Below are 24,417 nucleotides of genomic sequence, written 5' to 3' on the forward strand. Positions count from 1 at the left end.
GCAGTGACAAAGTAAAATTTATTAAGTAAAAAAACATTTTACAATAAATATGCTTATTAAAAATAGCAGAAGGTACAAATGCTTCCACATAATGGCCTCAATGTATAGTTGTGGTGTTGATAGTACCCATGCACATTCAAGACTGTCATGTTGAACAATTCAATTGTGTTTATGGCTTCTATTCTCAAAACAAAGTTTTAACAACTTGAAAAAGGCTTGTCTACAGCAATAACTTAAAATAAACAGGTTAATGGGGAATCAAAGTACATTGTGAGTCGCAAGTGTTGGACTTTGAATCCAAAGTTGTTTAATATTTTAATTTATGACATAACTTGGTTAGTGTCAGCTGTTACAGCCAGTCAAATTATTTGTATAGCTTTTATTACAGGAAAACAAACAGGACTGAACTAGAAAGAAAGCAGTGTGAAAAAGAATAATAGTCATGTCACAACACCAAAACATTCAGTCAAATGATTATGCATGTACTAGAAGTATCAGAACATGTTGCATGGTACAAATGCTCGTGTTACTCCAGAACAATTGAAGGCTGGTCCCATTAAGAAGTTTAGGACTTCTTAAATTGCTATCATATGACATTCTCAAGGAGAAACAAAAATTAAAAGGACACCAGAGCACTAAATTGCATACCTATTTTGTAGGACTCTATTTTTATTGTTAACAAAAGTGTTGGATAATAAACAGGTAAGGGATCGTCAACAGTAATCAACGTCCACCTTTGAGAACAAATGGGTCTTCAAAGCTTCTTCCTGCTAATCTACTAGATTCAGGCAAGTCACCTGAAACAAAAAATAAAGCCTACATTTAACAAAAAAAGCCTCCAGCTGAAGAAGAGGGTATGGCTAAGGCAGGAGAGATGAATAAAAATTATTTTTCAGAATTAATAAAATGTGCCAATTCCAAAAGATATTTAGTTCTTTTCAATGGTCCTGCATGCACGCTAGTCTGGAAGGTTAGATCGCATGGGATCCAGGGGGAGATAGCAGATTGGATACATAATTGACTCAGTGGTAGAAAGCAGAGGGTGACGGTTGAGGGTTGTTTCTTGGACTGAAGGCCTGTGTCTAATGATGTGCCACAGGGGTTGGTGCTGGGACCTTCGCTATTTGTAATTTAAATAAATGATTTGGACGTGAATGTACAAGGCATGTTTAGTAAGTTTGCAGATGATACTAAAATAGGTGGTATTGAGATAGTGCAGAAGGTTATGAAAAATTATAAGGGGATCTTGATCAGTCAGCTATGTGGGGTAAGGACTGGCAAGTGGCTTTCAATCCAGATAAATGAGAGGTATTGCATTTTGGGAGATAAAACCAGGGTAGGACTGTGAATGGTAGGGCCCCCGGGAGTGTTATGGAACAGAGGGACCTAGGAGTGCATGTGATAGTTTTGCTGTGCATGAAGTGGCGTCACAGGTAGATGGGGTGGTGGTGAAGAGGGCGCTTAGTACACTGGCCTTCATCAGTCAGGGCACTGAGTATAGGAGTTGAGAATTTATGTTGCAATTATACAAGTTGTGAGGTCGCACTTTGGAGTATTGTGTACAGTTCTGGTCACCCTGTTAGAGGAAAGTTTTTATTAAACTAGAAAGAGTGCAGAAACTATTTACCACGATGATGCCGGGACTTGGGGGCCTGAGTTACAAGGAGAGGTTGCATAGACTGGACTTTATTCCCTGGAACATAGGCGATTGATGTGGGTGACAAGATCATGAGGGGTACAGATAGGGTGAAAGCACATAGCTTTTTTTCCAGGGAAGGGGTGCTAAAGAGGGCATGGGTTTAGATCAGAGGCGAGAGATTTAAAAGGGACATCGGGGGCATCTTCTTCACTCAAAGGGTGGTGTGTATTCAGAATGAGCAGCCAGAAATAGTGGATGAGGCGGGCGCATTAGCAACATTCAAAAGCCCATCTAGATAAGTACATGGGTAGGAGAGGTTCAGAGGGCTATGACGCCAAATGCGGGCAGATGGACTAGCTTGCTGGTCAAACACAATCGGCATGGATGAGTTGAGCTGAAGGGCCTGTTTCCATGCTGTATGACTCCTATGGCTTGTGCCAATGGCAAAACACTTACTATTGGGCAAGTGAAATATTGCAAGTTACTACAAATTTTATTGACAAGAGAATTCAAGACAAAATTACTTATGGTTCTCTGACTAATAAAAAAAACACAAAAATTAATCTGATTACATACATTTAAGAGGTATTTTTTTTCTGTTACCAAATGTTCAACTAGGCGTTTTAACTCAATTTTGCAACAAAATCATGTGTGGTCCTTGCTCTCAGAACTAAATTACCAAGCAATAAATCTTATGGTGAGCAAGTTATTCCAGCCCCAGACAATGCAATTTTAAATTGGCCTACCTGAAATACATTTCTCATTTGGCTCCCTTAAAGTCACTTTCTTTATATTTGGCACAGATGCAGTTTTAGCAAGAGATTTTACTCCATCCTCCTTGTTCTCATTTATAAAATGAGCTAGAATCCCATATAGTAGAGGGCTATATGAGAGAGAGCAGAAAATAAATACCCTTTAATCATGTTAAAATTCTTTTTTTTCTATAGTATTTACTGAATGTAACATCTTTTAAAAGAAGAATCAAAACAATTACAATATTCAAATGGCATGCTACACAATACATATTTGGAGTTAGTCATCCTTCACACAAAACAGCCTATTACTTAGTCACTATGAAACATCTAGATCAACTATATTTGAAGTGAACTGAAATTCATTCTAAAAATTACCTCTGATTTTCATTGGCTTGAGTAATATTTTAATACAGCTAATCTGAGAGGATGGTTTAAATGGGTGCTGCCTAGGAAAAAAAATGTTCCAAATCTTCTCTGACATCCAAATAATGTTTCTGTCAAAAGCATACTGAGAACATCACAGATACAAATGTGAAATTTTCTAATTGCTACATTAGCCATTTATTTTCTGTTCCATACTTCTAATAATGTTTACTTAGATACTTAGATTCATACCAAATGCTGCTATTTTACATATAGGTTTTCAAATCACACAAAAATATTCCACAAAATAATTCTGACAATAAAGTAATTAAAAATACTATTCTAGGGTAGGAACCCATTACATTTCAAAATACACCACCAGTATTAAAGCATAATTTCCTATATTTCTTTGTTCAGTGATAAAGATATTCCTAGATCTAGATAAAAAAATTGACATTGGAACAAAAGGCCGCAAATCTGAAACAAAAACTGCTGGAAGAACCCAGGAGGTCATACAGCAACCATGGAGAGTTAGAGTTGTAAGCACAGAAACAGGTCCTTCAGCCCACTACATCTACGCTGACCTTTTTGTCTGTCTACACTAATCCCATTTGCCTGCATTAGGTCTGTATCCTTCTATGTCTTGCCTACACAAGTGGCTGTCTAAATGTCTCTTAAACAATGTGATTGTAAATATTCCACCACTTCTTCTGGCAACAAGTTCCAGATATCAACCACAGTATGTGGAAAACTTGTCCATAAGATCCTCGTTAAAACTCCTTTCTCTCACCTTAAACTTAGGCCCTCTTGTTTTTAAATACCCCTACCTTGGGGAAAAGATTCTGACTATACTCCATTTATGCCTGTTATAATCTTATATACATTTTATCAGGCCCACCTGTCAGACTCCTTTGCTCCAGGGAAAACAAGCTCAGCCATTCCAATCTCTCCCCACAACTGAATGTCATCAATCCAAGAAACGTCTGGGTGATCCTCCTCTGCATTCTCTCCCATGCAACCAATGTGGTGTACCAGAAACGGGACACAATTTTCCAAGTGTGGTATAATCAGTGTTTGTGAAGTTACGGACACAAGGTTCCAACTTTTATATTCCAAGCCCCGACTTATGACAGCAAGCTCTTCTTCACCATCACTATCCAACTGGGAACTATGGACTTGAACCCTAAGGTCCCTCTGTTTCATCAACATTCCTTAGTGTCCTACCATTTACTGTATAGTCCTACCCCTATTGGACTTCCCAAAATGCATCATTTCTCACTTGTTGGAATTAAATTCAGTCTACCAAAGCTCTGCCCAACTTTCCATCTGAACTATATCCTGCTGTTAGCCTTAGACAACCTTCCTTGCTATTCACAGCACCACCAATTTCATGTCTGCAAACTTACTGATCATTCCTTCCAATAATCACATCCAAGTGTTATATATCACAAACAACAAGGGTCCCTGCACTGATCCCTGTAGTTACACCACTGGTCACAGACTTCCAAACAGAAAAGCATCCTTCCACCATCACCCTTTGCCTCCTATCACCAAGCCAATTTTGGATCCAATTAGCTTACCTTAACTTTCTGGACCAGCCTACCATGCAGGACCTTGTCAAATGCCTTACTAAGTCACATTGGATGTCTACTGCCTCTGCTATCATTAATCTCTTTGCTACCTCCTCAAAAAGCTCAATCAAATTAGCGAGACAGGATTTCCCCTTGCCACAAAGCCATGATTAGCTCTAGCCTTTCCAATGTACATAAATCCTAACTCTTCGAATTTTCTCCCAATAATTTCCATATCACTGATGCAAGGCTTACCCACCTGTTACCTGGCTTATCCCTGCTGTCCTCCTTAAATAAAGGAACAACATTAGCTATCATCCAGTCATCTGTGGAAGGGAACAACATCAACATTTCATGCAATGACCACAACTAGAAAAGTGAGGAAATCATGTGCTCGAAGCTGCAGAAGAGGGCGACGGGAACACAGGGAATGTATCTTGATAAGGCATAGACCAAAGTTGTGAGCATGACCATTATCTTTAAATTTCTGGCAGTGAGAGACAGAAGTGAAAGAAACAAAATGTTTTTATAATATTTGGACATACCATTTGAAATTAAAAGGAAAATTTTAGATTTTAGTAAAAGTAACTTTAGGATTTTGCTTACACAGTTTTTATGCTTGAATCTTCAACAACTTTCAAGCCTTCCATTCACTAGAAATTGTCTCTCTATAGGTTATCTCAGGTTGGCCAGCCTCTGTGTGGAAAGTTACTGTGAAACCACTATATTTATAACATGTTAGTGCAAATCTTGATCTAAACAGAAGCAATGGAGGAGATATTATTTTATTTATGCAAGACTGAATACAGAATATCATTACAATAAAAATATCCTTTTTTGTAGAACATACTGATAACAAAAAGTAAATTGTTACATGGAAGTAATAACCCTATCACATTATCTAAATATAAAATCTTGTAATGAATAAACTCTTTTCTTGAAGTATAATTTCTGAAGAATATTTTGTTTTCTGGCTGCTTTCAAAGTCAGTGCTTAAAAAGAGTTTGAAATATATTCAATTGTTGGTACAGGATAGCATCCTGATAAACAAGAGCCAAAAATTGTGAGAGTGACTAAGTTTAAAGAAAGTGGAAAAATAAAATTGGGAATGTCCACAAAATTCTGAGAATTTCTGGAAAACTTCAGATAATCTAAATCTATACCTGAATGAATTATGAAAAACCACAGACCAGAGTCTAAGCATATTGCAGTCTAGCCAAACTCTTAAACCTGTGTGCAATGACTGCTGAAGTGGAGATGGTTCTTCAGGAACTTGACACTGCTACAATGTTGACACATGGGAAAGTTTGATAGGTTTTGCCATCCATCAACCTGAAGCTAACAGCAATTGAGAGTTTCCAAGGTGTTATGCCTTTTCATGTAACAGTATAATCTTGGGAATCAAAGAGACTTGTGGATCTCTGCAAATCAACTTTTAAAAAAAAGGAACAAGAGACCAAACCAGTAAGTTACTAGGCAGAGAAATCCAAATATTTGAGTTGTAATGACTTACTATTTAAATAATCAAGACATATAGATAGTTGGTGGGAATATTTTCCAGTATGCACTGGCTGGATAGGGAAAGGTTAAGAAATTTGTGTTAAGTGTAAAAAGTCAACTATTAATTGAGCTGTTTGCAATTACAGACAGCAAGCATGAACAACAGTGTAAAATCACATAACTTGATGCAATATTCCCTCTTTTCCCTAACATTGCTCATGTTAGAGCACAGCTCCATAGTTACTGGCAACTGTTCAGTACTTCATTTAAGTGAATTAAGATGGGAAAACAGTCACAGTTGCAGTCAAACCATCCTTACTAGGGAGGCTGCATTTGTGCCTTCGCCCTCTCTTCAGTCCAGGGGTCTTGTTCTTCTAGACTCATGGGAGATGGATGTCATTTGTGTTCATCCTTATTTGTCCTTGAGAATGTGGTGATAAGCTGCTTTCTTGAACCCCTGCACGTGATGAAGGTACTTCCATTAAGCAGTTAGGTAAAGATTTCCAGGATTTTGACAGTATGATGAAATAGAAATAGCTGAATATTTCCAAGTCAGAATGGTGTTTGATTTCAGAGAGAACTTGCAGATGGTGGTGTTCCCATGCCCCTGCTGCCCAGACTTTATAGACAGAAATCACAGGAGATAGTGTCAGAAAAGCCTTGCTTGAGTTGTTGCAGTGCATTTTGTATACATTGCAGCTACAGTGTATGTGTGGTGGAAGGAAGTTTCAGGGCACTGGAATGGATCCCATCAAGAATTCCTTCACCCTGGATGCCATTCAGCTTCTTTGAATACCACCCATCGAGGCAAATGGAACACATTCCATCATTATCCCAAAATGTGATATGTACATAGAGAAAATGCATTGAGGAATCACTTTTTGCAGAATATCCAGTCTCTAATCTGCTCTTGTACAATAGTATGTGGGTGGTTAAGTTTTCAGTCAATGGCAACCCTCAGGATGTTGGTGGAGGGAATGTGTCAATGATAATGCCACTGAATGGCAAGGAGAGATTGTTCCCAACAAAAAGAATTGCCAACAATCTCTAGCATATGTGTAGGATGAAGGCTCGGATGTTTACAGGCAAATAACATGAATGCTAGAGGTTCTCTGCATTTAGGCATAGACTGCTCATTTACTTGCAATGTCCCTAGCAGACTGCCACTCAACTGACCTTACAATGGCAGGAAGGTCATCGATGAAGCATGTGGTGGCACCTATTACACTCCCAAGAAACTTCTGCAGCCTCCAATAAACATCTTAAGAGTCATAGAGTACAATAGCACAGAAACAGGTCCTTCGGCCCATCTAGTCCATGCCGACCTGATCTTCTGCCTGCACCCGGACCATATTCCTCCAAACCCCTCCCACCCATGTACCTATCCAAACTTCTACTAAATGTTACAATTGAACCCGCATCTACCACTTCCGCTGGCAGCTCGTCCACACTGCACCACCCTCTGAGTGAAGACGTTTACCATCAGATTCCCCTTAAATATTTCATCTTTCACACTAAACCTGTCCTCTAGTTCTAGTCTCACCCAACCTTAGGGGAAAAAGCCTGCATGCATTCACCCTATCTAAGCTCCTCACAATTTTGTATACCTCTATAAGATCTCCCCTCATTCCCTCATTCTCCCGCACTCCAGGGAATAAAGTCCTAACTTATTCAACCTTACCCTATAACTCAGGTCCTCAAGTCCTGGCAACATCCTTGTAAATTTTCTCTGCACTCTTTCAAGCTTATTGATATCTTTGCTGTATGTAGGTGACCAGAACTGCACACAATGCTCTAAATTCAGCCCCACCAACGTCTTGTACAACTTCAACATAACATCCCAACTCCTGTACTCAGTGCCCTGATTTATGAAGACCAAAGTGCCAGAAGTTTTCTTTATGACCCTATCTACCTGTGATGTCACTTCCAAGGAAATTTGGACCTGTATTCCCAGATCCCTTTGTTCTACTGCACACCTCAGAGCCCTACCATTCACTGTGCAAGTCCTACCCTGGTTTGTCCTCCCAAAGTGCAACACCTCACACTTGTCTGCATTAAATTCCATCAGCCATTTTTCAGCCCATTTCCTAGCTGGTCAAGATCACGCTGCAAGCTTTGATAGCCTTCCTCGCTATCCACTACGCCCCCAATCTTGGTGTCATCCACAAATTTGTTGATCCAGTTTACCACATTATCATCTAAATCATTAACATAGATGATAAACAACAACAGACATAACACAGATCCCTACAGCACACCACTAGTCACAGGCCTCCAATAAGAGAGACAAGCATCTACCACCACTCTCTGGCTTCTCCCGCAAAGCCAATGTTGAATCCAATTGGCTACTTCATCCTGAATACCAAGCAACATAACCTTCTGGACCAGCCTCCCACGTGGGACTTTGTCAAAGGCCTTGCTAAAGTCCACATAGACAACATCCACTGCCTTTCCCTCATCTACCTTCTTGGTAACCTCCTCGAAAAACTCAATAAGATTGGTTAGACATGACCTACCACGCACAAAGCCAGATTGACAATCCCTAGTCAGGCCTTGTCTATCCAAATACTTATATATTTCTGTCCCTTAGAATGCATTCCAATAATTTACCCACGACTTACGTCAAGCTCACCAGTCTTTAATTTCCCGGCTTATTCTAAGGGCCTTTCTTGAACAACAGAACAACATTAGCTATCCTCCAGTCCTCTGGCACCTCACCCATGGCCGAGGATATTTTAAATACCTCTGCCAGGGCCCCTGCAATTTCTGCACTAGCCTCCCACAAGGTCCGAGGGGGCCACCTTGTCAGGCCCTGGGGATTTATTCACTTCACCTCAAGAGCCAGCACATCCTCTTCTGTAATCCGGATACGGTCCACAACTTCACTACTCATTTGCCTTAGTTCTATAGCCTCTGTGTCTGTCTCCAGAGTAAATACGATTGCAAAAAATTAATTTAAGATCTACCCCATCTCTCAGCTCCATGCATAGATGACCATACTGATTTGTCTCTTGCTACCCTTTTGCTCTTAATATAGCTATAGAAACCCTTGGGATTCTCTTTCACCCTGTCTGCCAGAGCAACCTCGTGTCCTCTTTTTGCCCTCCTGATTTCTCTCAAGTGTTCTCTTGCATTTCTTGTACTCCTCAAGCGCCTCATTTGATCCTAACTGCCTATACCTGAAATGCACCACCTTTTTCTTTACCAGGCCCTCAATATCCCTTGATAACCAAGGTTCCCTAAACCTGTTAGCCTTGCCTTTTACTCTAACAGGAACATACAGATTCTGTACTCTCAATATTTCACTTTTGAAAGCCTCCCACTTACCAAGCATCTCTTTGCCGGAAAACAGCCTATCCCAACCCATGCCTGCCAGATTCCTTCTGATGCCATCAAAATTGGTCTTACTCCAATTTAGAACCACAACCCGAGGACCAGTCCTATCCTTCTCCATAATCATCTTGAAACTAATGGAATTGTGATCACTAGATGCAAAATGTTCCCCTGCACACACTTCTGTCACCTGCCCTAGAGAAATAAAGGACTGCAGATGCTGGAATCTAGATGAAAAACACAATGATGCTGGAGGGTGAGACGAAATGCAGACTAGGTGACCATTTTCGCAGAACACTACAACTCTGTCTGTAACCGCGATCTGCATCTCCCTGTTGCCAGTCACTTCAACTCCCCCTCCCACACTATCACAGATGTCAGTCCTCGGCCTCCTCCACTGGCAGGAGAATTCCAAGTGCAAACTGGAGGAACAGCACCTCATTTTCCGTCTTGGAACCTCGCAGCCCAACGGCATGAGCATTGAATTCTCCCACTTTAAGTAATTCCCACACCCCCAACCATGCTTCTTCTTTTCTTCCCTTTCCTAGCCTCTCTCTCTTTTTTCCTAACTTTTTTTTTTCCCTTTCTCTCCTTACCTTTGACCCATCACCGGTGGATCTGCTCTCCCCACCTCCCCCCTACCTGCCTATCGCTCTCTCTTACCTGCATCTACTTATCACCACTTAGTGCCCACCTGCCTCCCCTCTTTTGTCCACCTATCACTGAGCTGCTCTTCTCTCCTGTATATTGGGCTTCCCCTTTTCCTATCTGCAGTCCTGAAGAAGGGTCCTGACCTGAAATGTTGACTTCCTGCTTTTCTCCACGGATGCTGCCTGGCCTGCTGAGTTCCTCCAGCATCATAGTGTTTTTCATCTGTCACCTGCCCTATCTCGTTCCCCAAGAGGAGATGCAGTATCACACTTTCTCTACTTGGGACCTCTACATATCGATTAAGGAACTTTCTTGAACACATTTGATAAACTCTATTCTATCCAATCCCTTTACAATATGGGAATCCCAGTCAATATGTGGGAAGTTAAAATCACCTACTATCACAACCTTATTTTTCTTGTAACTGTCTTTTATCTCTCTACAAATTTGTTGCTCTAAATCCTGCTGACTATTGGGAGGGTCTATAATATAGTCCCATTAACGTGGTTTATCCCTTCCTTATTCTTCAGTTCCACCCATACTGCCTCAGTAGGTCCTCTCTGAGCACTGCCATTTTCTCTGATGAGCAATGCCACCCCTCTCCATCATGTCTAAAACATCGGAACCCCAGAACATTGAGCTGCCAGTCCTGCCCCTCCTGCAACCAAGTCTCACTAATGGCTACAACGTCATAATTTCACGTCTGCCTTACCTACAATACTCCTTGCATTGAAATCGATGCATCTCAGAGCATTAGTCCCATCACGCTCATCAACCAGCCGATTTCTGTCTTTACTTGTTGGCTTTACTTCTACTTTCCCCACAGCCACTCCACTTGCTGCCCTGCCACTCTGGTTCCCACTCCCCTGCAACTCTAGTTTAAATGGCCCCTGAGCAGCACTAGCAAACTTTTCCTGCAAGGATATTGTTCCCCTCCAGTTCAGGCGCAAACCATCCTGTTTGTACAGGAGGCACCTGTCCTGGAAGAGAGCCCAATGATCCAAAAATCTGAAGCCCTCCCTCCTGAACCATCTCCTTCGCTATGTATTAAACTGTACTATCTTCCTATTTCTTGCCTCGCTAGCATGTGGCATGGGTAGCAATCCTGAGATCACCACCCTGGAGGTCCCATTGTTTAACTTAGCACCAAGATACCTGAACTCACTTTGCAGGACCTCGTCATCCTTGCTGCCTATGCCATTGGTACCAATGTGGACCATGACTTCTGGCTGCTCACCCTCCCCCTTAAGAATGCTGTGGACTCAATCCAAGATGTCTCTGACCCTGGCACCTGGGAGGCAACATACCATCTGGGAGTCTCGTTTTCGTCCACAGAATCTCCTATCTGTTCCCCTAACCAATGAATCCCCTATAACTACTGCACTCCTCTTCCCCCACCTTCCCTTCTGAGCCACAGAGCCAGATTCAGTGCCAGAGACCTGGCCGCTGTGCTTTGCCTCTGGTAGGTCCCCCCAGTGGTATCTAAAACGATATACTTGTTATTGAGGGGAGCAGCCACAGGGGTATCCTGCATGGACTGACAGGAGATGGAGAGGGGATAGGCAGTCACCCAGCTACGTGCATCCTGCAACCTAGGTGTACTGCCTCTCTGTAACTCCTGTCTATCATCTTCTCAGTTTCTCCAAATGATCCAGAGTTCATCCAGCTCCGGTTGCCTAATGCCGTCAGTTAGGAGCTGCAGCTGGATGCACTTCTCGCAGGTGTAGTCATCAGGGACACTTGATGTCTCACTGACTTCCCACATCCTATAAGAGGAGCATACCATTGCCCTGACTGCCATTTCACTACTCTAACTGTGGAGTAAGAACAAGAGATAAAAAAAAACCTTACCTGAACTTCACCTTAGCCTCCGGTCACCAAAGCCTCCTGAACCAAACTGAATCAATGGTAACAAAATAAAATTAAAACCTTACCTCTTCTTACCTATGCCTTTTGAAGTCCTTTTTTCCTAAAGAGCTGCTTTTCACTCTCCAAATTTGGGCCACTTACTCCGCCCTCTTCAAGCAAAGCCTCAGCTCCCCACTCGAACACTGTCCCACTCCTACAATGGCTGCTCCATTTGACCCCAACTTCTTTTATTGGCTGTGTTAATTAACTAATTAGACAATCAGCTATTAACTAACAATTTGCAGATGTGCCAATTGTACAGTCCTACTGAGTGAAATCAACAAGTCCTGAGATTTCCTGCTTGAAACTTTAGCCTTTCTCTCCAAGTCCTATCTCCTGCTGAATGAAATCAACAAGTCCCGAGACCTACCTACCTACCACCGAGACCTACTTCCTTTGTACTACATGTGAATGACTCCAAGCTCTGTAGTTTTCCATTTGCCACAGAATTTTGCTACAATTCCATGATGCCACAGTCAAACGCTGACAAATGATGATAAGGATTCCTGACTTGCTGCTGAAAATCAGCTCTTTTACCCATGTTTAGGCAGTGATGTTTGGAAACAAGTGATCCTGGGGGTATTATATGCAAGGCATTCAGTTAATGGAAATAATAGCACCATTGATGACACTCACTTTCTTAAACTAAAGAGCAAACTTCTGGAACAGTAATTGGCTGAATGGGTCAGTTTACAGGGCTGTACACACTAGGTAATATAGGTACCAAGTCAGTCACTGGACCTGATACTTTCAGGTTTTTCTTCCAAAACATTTTCTTCTTTCATACATACAATAGTGGAGAACTGCTAATTAACTATTGAGTTTTAAAATTTATACTGTACACATTACTGGACACTTGGAACCAAGAAGGGGAAATGACTGTCAAAATTTGACTTACTTGTTAACTCATGGGTTAAATATCTTCCTTCTCACCAAGTAACGTGACCAAAAAATAAAATGCAGCATATTCTATATATTTGATTTGCTGTGCATTATTACCAGTAGAGAATGGCATTAGACTGAAAGAACTCAGAATGCTTTTGACCTACTAACCTGACTGAGTCAACGTCATGTACAGATTATTACAGATTTTTGTCACAAGAGAGCTTGCATGAATTATATATTTTCACAGAAAAGTTGCTTTCATGCATGGATAATATCTTAAATTCCATTTAATACTGGCTTTACATACCTGCAGTCAGCACTGATGCTGTATACTTGTATTTATTAAACTCAAGGTATTCACGGATGAGTTCATTAATAAGAAGATTTTCATGTGACAGTGGTGGCCTTGGTTCGCTTTGATCATCCAGCGCACTAAAAACCTCAGCTCGAATTCGGGCTTTTAGTTGGCCCATTACTCCTCTTTTTTTCTAAGGTCTCTTTCAGGACTGTAAATCAAAAGGATATTTTAAAAATTGCATTTTAAATGCCTGCAGAATTATCAGGTAACAAAGTTAATTGGCAATATTTGCATTTGTAAATGATATACCATCAAAATTAAATTATTAAACACAATAATTTAAATCAAGATTACCAGATATCCAAAGCCTTCCTTAAAATGTTAGTATGATTGACAAATGTCACTTCCAACAATAGGGATAGATGAATATCAACAGTACATTATGCTTTCAGTGACACCACAAATACACACCAGTTTCACATTAAGAGAGAAATGACAGTTTATCTGCAAGTGTAGCAGAATTATTGCATTGTTGCAAAACTGAAAGCAAAAATGCAGACACTTCCTGCAAGCAGCTTCTTCATACACAAAGCACAATAAAAGAAACCAGAACAGAGAAGACAAAATTCAGCACCATCTAACTTCACCATAATGTACTGCACTAGCAGGAATTTGATAACATGACACAAAGATTATTGTAGGAAATAAAGTAGAAGATAACAAACTGGATAGAAGATTGGCTGGCTAACAGTAAACAGAGGGTAGGCATAAATAGGTATTTTTCTAGTTAGTAAATGCTATGCCAGAGTAATAACTTTTTACAATTTACATGTGACTTAGATGAAAGGACCAAAGTATGTTTGCTAAATTAGCTAATTACAGAATGGTAGATAGGAAAGTAAGTTGTCGAGAGGACACAAGGAAGCTACAGAGATATAGATAGATAAAGTGAGTGGTGAAGATCTGGCAAACAGAGTATAACGAGGGAGAATATTGATCTGTCTAATTTGGCATGGAAAAAAAGATTATCTAAATGGTAAGAGGTTGCAGAGGCCGTAATTAGGAAAGCTAACAAAATGTTATTGTCTATTGCTGGGGGTTTTGAACACAAAAGTAGAAACACTATGCTTCAGATATACAGGGCATCACCTGGCCGAATTAATACGATTAAGATGAATATTTTACCAAAATTTTTATATTTATTTCAAGCGATTCCAACTTTTGTCCCAAAATCTTTTTTTTGACACTATTGATTCTAAAATTCTTTCATATATTTGGCAGAATAAAAACCCAAGGTTAAGTAAGAAATATTTACAAAAACTAAAAAAGGATGGTGGTATGGCCTTGCCTAACTTTAGATTATATTATTGGGCAATTAATATCAGATATTTAATTTTTTGGATACAAGATTTAGATGTAATTCAATGCCCCAAATGGGTACACCTTGAGCACCAATCAGTACTTGAATTTTCATTAGTTTCTATTTTAGGAACTTCACTCCCTTTTGCACTTACCAAATTAAGTAAACATAATTGTTAAACATACAATATGAATATGGTTTCAATTTCGTAATTTTTTTGCATGAATAAATTTAACTTGTCAAGTCCCATTCCCTTTATTTTTTTCTTTCATCCATCCAGAGTTGACTCAGCTTTTTCCATATGAAAAAGGAAGGGAATAGTATGTTTTCGTGATCTATTCATTGATAACTGTTTTTCATCTTTTGAACAATTGTCTAACAAATACAATTTGCCTAGATCACACTTTTTTCGATATTTGCAGATTAGAAATTTTTTTATAAGCTACTATACCCTCTTTTCCGACACCTTACAAAACTGAAACTACGGAAAAAATTTTAGGTCTTAATCCTTATCAGAAGGGCTTGATAGCAATAATCTATGATTTAGTGATAAAAATACATCCAGAATCACTGGACAAAATTAAGAACGAATGAGAAAGTGCACTCCAGACATCTATATCTACAGAGACTTGGAAGAAAATTCTTCATTTAGTTAATACACCTTCAATGTGTGCCAGAGACTCATTGATACAGTTTAAGGTAGTTCACAGGGACCCGTATGTCCAAAGATAAGCTAGCTTGTTTTATAACCATATAAATCCTATATGTGATAGATGTAAATCGAATGTGGCTTCTTTGACACATATGTTTTGGTCTGGTCCTCTTTTGGAAAAATATTGGAAAGACATTTTTAATATTATTTCAAACGTTTTGAAGATTGATTTACAACCTCACCCTATCATTGCAATTTTGGATTAACAAGGATAGATTCTGGCCATTTATCTGCTTCCGCTAACCGTATGATTGCTTTTGTTATATTAATGGCCAAACGATCCATTTTGCTTAAATGGAAGGATCCAATACCCCCCACTACTTTTCAATGGTTCTCTCAAACTTTATCATGTTTAAACTTGGAAAAAATTAGGAGTGGTACTGTTGATCCTTCGCTTAAATTTGAAGATATTTGGAGTCCATTTATTCAATATTTTCACATGATGTAGATCCCCTTTCAATAACTTTCCAACTTAGAGGATCTGAGTTGATGACATAATATTGCTCTGTTTATACTGAGAAATTTTAGTCCAGTCTTTTTTCTTTTGTTTGTTTTTTTTTGAAATTCTTCTGTTTAGCTTAGTTTATATTGTTTATAATTTTTCTTATTGGGTCTTTTTTTTCTCTTTCTTTTTTATAATTTATATAATAAATCTTTTTCTTTCCTTTCTTTTATATTATATTCATTTACTAAGAGATCGTTGGATCTACAGATTTTTTTTATATCTTATTGTTCTTCATGATTATCTATGCCATGATTGTTATCCAGATCTCTTTGTATTACATGTGCAAACATTGATGCTATATATTAATCTGTATTAATTTGAAAACTAATAAAAAGATTGAAGAAAGAAAGAAAGGGCATCACCTAGCACTGTGTTCAGCAATGGAAGGATGTTAATGCATTGGAAGCAGTTCAAAAGGTAGTTTATTATTAGACTAATACTTAGAATTGGTATTAAGAGGACTCAACTGGAGCATTTAAAATCCTGAGAGGTCTTGACAGGGTGAATCGGAAAGGATATTTTCTCTTTTGGGAGAATATAGAATGATGGGTTACTGTTTAAAAACAAATGATTACTCATTTAAGACAGAGATGAGGGGAATATTTTTTCTCCTAGAGGGATTCAGGGCTTTGGAACTGTCTTTCTCAAAGGGTGGTAGAAGCAGAATATTTCCATTATTTTTAAGGCAATGGCAGATAAAGACTTGGGTAAACTGGAATGCAGAATTGATGTTGAAATTAAGTCAGTCACAGTCTTTTTGCAGGTATAAATGGTTGAGGGGCTGAAATTCCTACTCCTAATTTGTTAGTCCCTATAATGATAAAAATAAAAACAGCATTCATTTTTGGACATGGTACCATTTTGATGATGACAATAGGAAGGAGCAAGTTTTTATTTAAGAATGTATGTAGATTTTTTGCTTAAACTGGTTATTCCTTACAATTGGTTCATGTTTCCATTATTCTTAAGATTTCTGGTTTCCATACTACAACAATACAAATTCCTATATACCTGCCATATGCTATTCACAAGTAATCCTTCACAAGTCATCATGTAACATTTCTAAAAAGAATAAATGCTGATTCCCAAATAAAAACAAGCCATCAGTTCACCACCTCACATTCTTACATTCCTCCTAGCAGCTAATTATTATATGCAAGGAAGTACTAGGCTTTTCAGTGTTAATTTCACTTATAATAGTGTCATTCAGTCCATGCAGGCACTTGTATTCACTTGAGCTTTCTTCCATCCTTCCTAATCTGTTGATATAGTCCACTTTACAGTTCTCTCACATTTTTACTTAACCCTCCTTAAATACATTCATACTAATTCCATCAACTACTTCCTAAGGCAGTGAGTGCCACATTTACACACTCTTTAGGTAACAGACTTTTCTTAAATGATCATTTTTAATGTTGATGACCTCTACTTTTTTCCCAACAATGTTTTATTTCCACACGACACAGAAGGCTATTTGGCCCATTGTCTATGTTGGGTCTCTGGCAATCTTTCCTCCACTGATTTCCCTGCAACCTACTCTCTCACTCATTAATGTGCATTCCCCCACCACTTATTTTTCTTTCTGCCACCAACAGTAGGAGTAGTTTACAGAAACCAAGTAACCTAACGACCAGCAGATTTTTGGAATGTGACAGGCAACTAGAATACCGAGGAAAAACCCATGTGGTCACAGGGAGAACCTGCAAGCTCCACAAAGATGGCAGAGGTCCGAATCAAATCTGGAATGCTGGAGGTGAGAGACATTTTCAAAGCCCAAGGGCTTCAATTAGATCATGCTTCAATTTCTTGACAATAAGCCTAATCATCCTTTTCTGCCAAGTATCTTTCTTGTAAATCTCTCTTGCATTATGTTGTGTATCCAATTTCTTTTTATACTATGACCACAAGCATTATGAACAAAATACTCCATGTGTATTCTAATCATTTTATTATATTGAGCAGATGTTCAGTCAGTCAGTCCCACTGCAAAAGAATAGATTAAAAGGGACAACATGACTCCAAAGTATCTTGGAAACTTAAGTGCTAGCAGGCAAACATAAATTGCATTAAGTTGACAGCATTGCAAACGTATATTGCAAGCGTGAATCCTGACACAGACTTGGCTTTCAGGCAAGGTCTGAATTTCATATAGCTCAAAGTGCATTTTTAGAGGTAACATTGTATGCAGGGGGTGTGGAATGATTGTCTTCTTCAGGAAACAGAATGTTGGGATATTTTAACTGGGGGAATAAAAGAGAAATACTTTGGCTTCATCTGGAGTTTGTCAGAAATATGTATTGTCAATAGATGCTTAATTCAGCATACAAAGCCTATTACTAAAGAGAATGTCTTAGATTTGGGTGCTCAATAATGGGCCTCAGCTAAGGGAGCATATTCCTAATATGAAATACAGTCAATTTTAATTTGTAATCTGGGGACTCATTTTCAAAAGGCTAAGGCCAGACAGATGGGTGTTCCTGCTGTTTGCCAACGGCATCATCTGAGTCATCTCAATGGCCTCCTCCCAGTGCTGAAGAGCTGCTCCCTAAGTTCCAGTGTAGGTTTAGTCATTTAGAGGTACAATGGACACGACCTTCAGTGTGTGTCAATACCAAGAGAAGTGGAGAGAGCAGAATCAACCACTGTCCACCTCACAAAAACCTCTATCTTCATCAAGAGGGACTGGGAAGCATTCTTCTTAAATTTGACTGCCCAAGAAATTCATCTCCATCTTGCATCTGCTTTGTAATGACAAGCAAGCCAACAATGAGTTCACAAACAGACCCAATCTCACGCAGTATGGAGTCAAGCAAGGCTGTGTCATTGCCCAAACACGTTTCTCAATCATTCTTGCTGCAATGTTGCGTCTCAAAGGTGAAGTGAGAGAGATTGCCCTTTATATCAAGGCAGCTTCTGACCAAGACACTGTGGTAAAACTGGAGTCAATGGATATCAAAGGGAAAAAACGTCTGGTGGCTGGAGTCATACCTTGCATAAAAGAAGCTGATTATGGTCGTCCGACGTCAACCACTCCAGCTCCAGAGCATCACTGCAAGTGTTCCGCAGGGCAGTGATCTAGGCCCAGCCATTTTCTGCCACTTCATCAATGACATCCCTCGCAAACGGAAGGTTAGAAGTGTGGATGTTTGGTGGTGATTGCAATATGCTCAATTCCATTTGCAAATGTAGCAACTCATGCTTGCATGTTCAAGACCCAGACAATATTCTGTGACCTCTAATCACAAAAAAGACATCAACAACAACATGAGAACACAACTACCTGCAGGTTCTTCTGCAAATTACGCACTATTCTGACTTAGAAATACGCCAGTCTTTCATTGTCACTGAGTTTAATTCCTGGAATTTCCTAAACACCACCACTACGGAAGTACCTTTAACAAAGGACTATTGTAGTTCAAGGCAGTGGAATTAGGGTTGGGCAATAGATGCTGGCCTTGCCAGCAATGCCTAGATCCCAAAAATGAATAAATAAAAATTCACTCCAACAAGCTTCCCGCCAGAGTACACCAATCAACAGAATAGATGAGAAACTGCTCAATCTATGTCACTTGGACTTGAGAACTAAGGTCACCACAATCTCGTCATTGATCTGCAGTACGCAGACAACATTTGTTTGTGCATACATTTGGAATCATTGTCCATTCACTTGCTGAGGCAATGAAAGAATGGACCTTACATTCAACATCCTCAAAACTGAGATCCTCTACTGACCTGCTCCAAGCTGTACCACACAGACCTCATTGGAATATGTGGAGTGCTCACTATACGTCAGAAGCTACCCATCAATGAAGACAGATATTGATGTTGAAATTCACCATCTCCTTCAGTCTGCCAGCACAGCCTTTGGCTATCCGAGGAAGAGTTTTTGGAAGATCAATATCTCAAACCTAACATAAAGCTACTGGAAAGCTGCAATTCTCACCCCTCTATGTGCTTCTGAGACTTGGTTCTACTTAAACCAGCAATTGAGAACTGGTGAGATACCAGTAACACTACTACTACAAAATTCTCCAAATCCACTGGCAGGATAAGTGAACCAAGGCAAACATCACCATCATCAACACTCTAATTACACTCAGATGGTTCTTGCTCAGATGGCCAAAGGCTGTGCTGGCAGATTGAAGGAAACGGTGAATTTCAACATTGATATCTGTCTTCATTGAAAAGTGACTTCTGAGGTACAGTATACCAGATTCCTGCCTCAGACACTATATTTTGAGCTCTGTAATGGCAAGCAATTACCATATTGTCAGAGGAAACAATTCAGATATTCTCAAAGCCTCCTTGAAAATATGCAACGCAAGATAAAACAACTCTACTAATCACAGTGAAATGCAGCTTTTGCGTAGAGCATCTTCTGGGGGCAGCCTGCAAGTGTCGCCACACATCTGGTGCCAACATAGCATGCCCACAACTTCCTAACCCGTACATCTTTGGAATGTGGGAGGAAATCGGAAGAAATCCACTCAGTCACGGGAAGAATGTACAAACTCCTTACAGACAGTGGCAACATGTGGTAATCCTTGTCCCATGAATGCTCAAAATGGAGGATGGCAGCGAGAACCTTCCAGCCTAGCATAAACGATGCAAAGAGCAATCTACCTTCCAGACTCACCCGCCCACCCCATCAAGCACCCCCATGTTGTGAAATATGGGGATTCCACATTGGCCTCATCAGTCAACTTTGAACCAATAGAACCAGAATGGATGCAAGTCATCCTCCATCCTGAGGGGCCACCTATGAAGATGAAGACAGTTTCATGAAAAGAAAATGGGACCATTTAAAAAGAAAATTCTGCATGAACATGAAACCTTCTATATCCATGAAATGTAAAGAATGGACCAATGGCTTCATGGAAGGGCAATCTTAAAACATTTCAAGACTTATACAAAGAGCAAAGATAGTGAACAAATTTAAATAGAGCTACTGATTAAAAAAAAGGCAGCTAAAATTAGAGAGTAGGACGGTGTAACATTGCTAAAGTAGTGCAGAATTGTTTCTTGCAACTGTTTGGACTCAGTTTGTCAAACAAATATAGCTGTTGCAGAACGACTTAGAAGAGCTACAGATAACAAGGCAAAAGTGTTGAAGAGAAACTTAGTTTCTGAATTTAATTTGAATGGATTGGATCTATTCACTGCAGAGTTAGAGAGCTGTACAGCACGGATACAGGCCCTTCAACCCATCATGGTGCCCAGCCATCTAGTCCCAATTTCCTGCATTCGGCCCATATCCCCCTAAGCCCCACCCCTCATGTACCTATCCAAGTGCTTCTTAAATGATTTTAAGACTGCATAATTTTAGATTACTATTCAAGTAGATTGTTTAAACATCTTAAGGTACAAATGTATGTTAAACAGGAGGAGTTCAGGATGGGGAAAAAAAGGACATGGGGTACTGAGATAGCTAAGGTTGCTGGAGGTATGGCAAGCAAAATTTTTTTTTTGAAAGTGTCAGTGCACGCGATTTCCTTACTTTCAAAAGTAGTTAAATAAATGAGTTTAATTTAGTTCGCGGGCAAGTGAACAGAAACTATCACAAAATGATTCCCATTATCATTTGGAACACCAGGGCTTGATAAAAATACATATTAATTTGGAAAACAAAGACACATTTTTACTTGGTAACTAAACAACAATCAACTCTGCAGTTCAGATGAAAAGTCATTGATTTGATTTGAATTGAAATGTTAGTTCTGCTTCTTTCTTCACAGATATGGATATTGGCTGCAAATTGTTATTATTTTCTGTTTTTTTTAAATCCCCCATTTGAAAAACTTGATCCAAGTTCTTTTCAAGCTACCTTAGTTCATATAGTATATCAGGGACATTCAAAAGGTTTTGCAAAAGGCATTTTTTGAAGAAGTGTGCTCAACTGAAAACGGTAGGTTCTAGTGATATTGTGAAATAGATTCCCAATAGCAAGATTTTAAATTGGGCAGAGTTCCAATGGTGCCTGGCAACTAAACAATCAACTTTACAGTTATGACATCATACAGTAGAATCAAACATTCAGACAGGAATAAATTACTGTCAGATCAAATAAAAATTGGGGAGAAATATATTTGATATAGACAATTTAATAAAAGGAAGATAGGTGTGCAGGTATTCAAACAAGTGCAAAAACTGCAATTACAAAGATAAACTTTTTAAGTGTGAATGCAATGTAAAAACAAAAAAAGACGAGAGACTGGTTGTTAAGTACTCCTGAAAGATTCAAGCCTTTGGTTCTGGCCAATGGTACAAGATCTTGCAACTTCTTGACAGGCCCTTCTCGATGTCTGCTGATATCCAATTCTGACCTTCGTGCACATTTATACCTTCTATTCCCCCCACTGCGGGTTGTTGTCTTCAGTTGCCTGGACCCTCCACAACTCTGTCCATCACCACCCCCTTAACCACCCGCCATTCCCTGGCTTGATCAGCCGTAGAGGACCTCAGCTTTGTGAGCTTTCTATCAAACGTTGCTGGGCCATGCTGCTGTGTCGGCGGTTTATTCATCACTTTGTTGACAACATTGCAATGACATTTGGTCAACCGTTTCCAGCGGCGCCAGGCGGGGCTTCCGAATGGAACGAAGCCGGCCTACGGCCCACAGCCCGCATCCGGACAGTCGTCTGACAAAACCTGCTGTCTCCACCAGCACTGCACATGACCTTACACAGCAACCATCATCCTAGAAAATGATTTAAATCCAGCACTAGTTGCCGGCACCTACCGGCTTTAAGCTCGCTAACGGTCGCCATTTGCCCACCTTCGGTCCGTCCACGTGACCGCCGCAGGACCCGGATGTTCTGGCCTCCGTTGCCATGGCAGCAGAGCCAGGACGCGCGTTAATTGCGGCAGCAAACATTAGGGAGGCTGGTGTGGTGCATAGGACCGAAATATAGTAGTCGTCGGCCGGTGCTGAAATGTTGCGCCAGAAAAAGCCTTCCTTCTGACTTTAATAGGAATTTGGTTTAAAAGTTCGCCATTACTCAATAATGAGTCTTTAACCTGAGAGCTGGAATCAGTTGGAGCCCTGAACAATTTACCTTTCCGTCTTCCACCATCACTGGGAATTATATGAACCCCGATGTGACTGAAAGAAACTCATTCTATCACCACACCGTATGAGACATTCAGTGAGCCATTAGGTCAATTCATGCAGCTGTTGCAAGTATTACTGACTGAGGATTTGTCTAACACAATGGAAGTCACTAAATCCTTTCATTAATGGCTTAGCTTGATTGAATACACAATCAAATTGCAACAATTTTCTACAGTAACAGCACTATATAACTAATTTTTGTTCTTCTCAGTTTTGGCATTGTCAGCAAGAGATAAACAGGTCAGAAAGACTGTTGATCAGCACTGAGTGCTACATGAAGGTTGATCTTGCATGTCTCAGTGCAGTGCAGCATAGATAACATTGTTAATTTTAAAAGGAACTTTATTAGCTCTCTATCGAATTCTGCAATATCAGTTTTTCTGTGTGCAGCTTGAATATGTTTGCCAATTTTTATTTAAAGCCACAGTACAGTAAAATACACCCACTACCACATTCACAAGTCAACAAATATCACAAGTAATAGTCATAGAACATAGAAAAGTACAGCACAGAAACAGGCCCTATGGCCCACAATGCCTGCTGCAACAATGATATCAAATTAAACTAATCCCATCTGCCTGCTCGTGGTCTACTCCCTGCCTGCTCATATGTCTGTCCAAATGCCTCTTAAATGTTGCTACTGTATTTGCTTCTACCACCTCCTCCGGCAACACTTGGTGTAAAAATGCCTTGCAAATCTCCTTTAAACTTCCCCTGTCTCACCTTAAACCTATACTCTCTAGTTTTTGACATTTCCACCCTGGGAAAAATACTCCCACTATCTACCCTATCTATGCCTCTCATAATTTTATATACTTCCACCAGGTCATCCCTCAGCCTCCAGCACTGTAGACAAAACAACCTAAGTTTGCCCAACCTCTACCTATCGCTAATACACTCTAATCTAGTCAACATCCTGGAGAAACTTCTCTGCACCCTCTCCAAAGCCTCCACATCCTTCCTATAGTGTGGCCACCAGAAATGCACACAATGCTCCAAATACGGCCTAACCAAAGTTTTGTACAGCTGCAATACGATTTCACAACTCTTATGTTCAACACCCTGACTGATGAAGTCAACCACGCTGTACACCTTTACCACTTACGTTGCCACTTTCAGGGATACCGTTGTTGCCGATTAACTGGACTCTGACAACTTGCATTCATTTCTCAATCACACTTTATTTACTTGTGCACAAGGAGAACAGTCCAGCCTGTCACTGAACTATTCCAAAGTTTCAACAAAGAACTGTCATTTTTATACAGATATTGACCAATTGAAATCTTGCACACCATAGAATCCCTTATTTGTATACATAAAATACCAATCATGAAACATTAATATAGGTGCTAATAACCATAGAAACTACATATTGATGGCCAATTATACCTTAGTGTCACTAAAGTAATTGTCCAAAAGTTAGTATGCACCTTGTAATCCTTTGTTTTCATTTTTGTCTTGGTCTGCTGAGTCTGCACAAGTCCTTGGTACTTCAAGCTATTCACGTGGGAATTCATCCTCCCAAAGGACTCTTGTTCTGTGCAGCTGCAGCTGGCTGCTGAGTATCTTAACCCTTGCTATGCTGCAGCTTCCACAATACAGACTGTAAATAAAAATACAGTGCAAATGGTTTTTGTTTGATTTTTTGTTTTATTGCTTAGTGATATTGTGTCATTATCCTTCCTGAATCATAAGCAATAATTCAGAGGAGATCTAAAGGAAGAGAGGGTGATGGAGGCAGACACTCACACAAATTTTAAGAAGTATCTTGACAAGCACTGAAATCACCATGACATAGAAGACTACAGACCAAGTGCTGGTAAATG

General features: G+C 39.8%; 1 protein-coding gene across 1 annotated transcript; it reads right to left on the minus strand.

The window, feature by feature from the left end:
- On the minus strand, positions 1 to 22,247 carry cep20 (centrosomal protein 20). The gene is given in 6 exon segments (XM_052021956.1): positions 1 to 797; positions 2,386 to 2,522; positions 4,935 to 5,024; positions 12,913 to 13,084; positions 13,086 to 13,111; positions 22,220 to 22,247. Coding segments are annotated over 4 exon segments (285 nt in total). The 3' UTR covers positions 1 to 797; positions 2,386 to 2,522; positions 4,935 to 4,965.
- Between the last annotated feature and the right edge of the window lie 2,170 nt (positions 22,248 to 24,417).

This window comes from Pristis pectinata, chromosome 8, assembly GCF_009764475.1.
Source record: "Pristis pectinata isolate sPriPec2 chromosome 8, sPriPec2.1.pri, whole genome shotgun sequence".
Lineage (NCBI taxonomy): Eukaryota > Metazoa > Chordata > Chondrichthyes > Rhinopristiformes > Pristidae > Pristis > Pristis pectinata.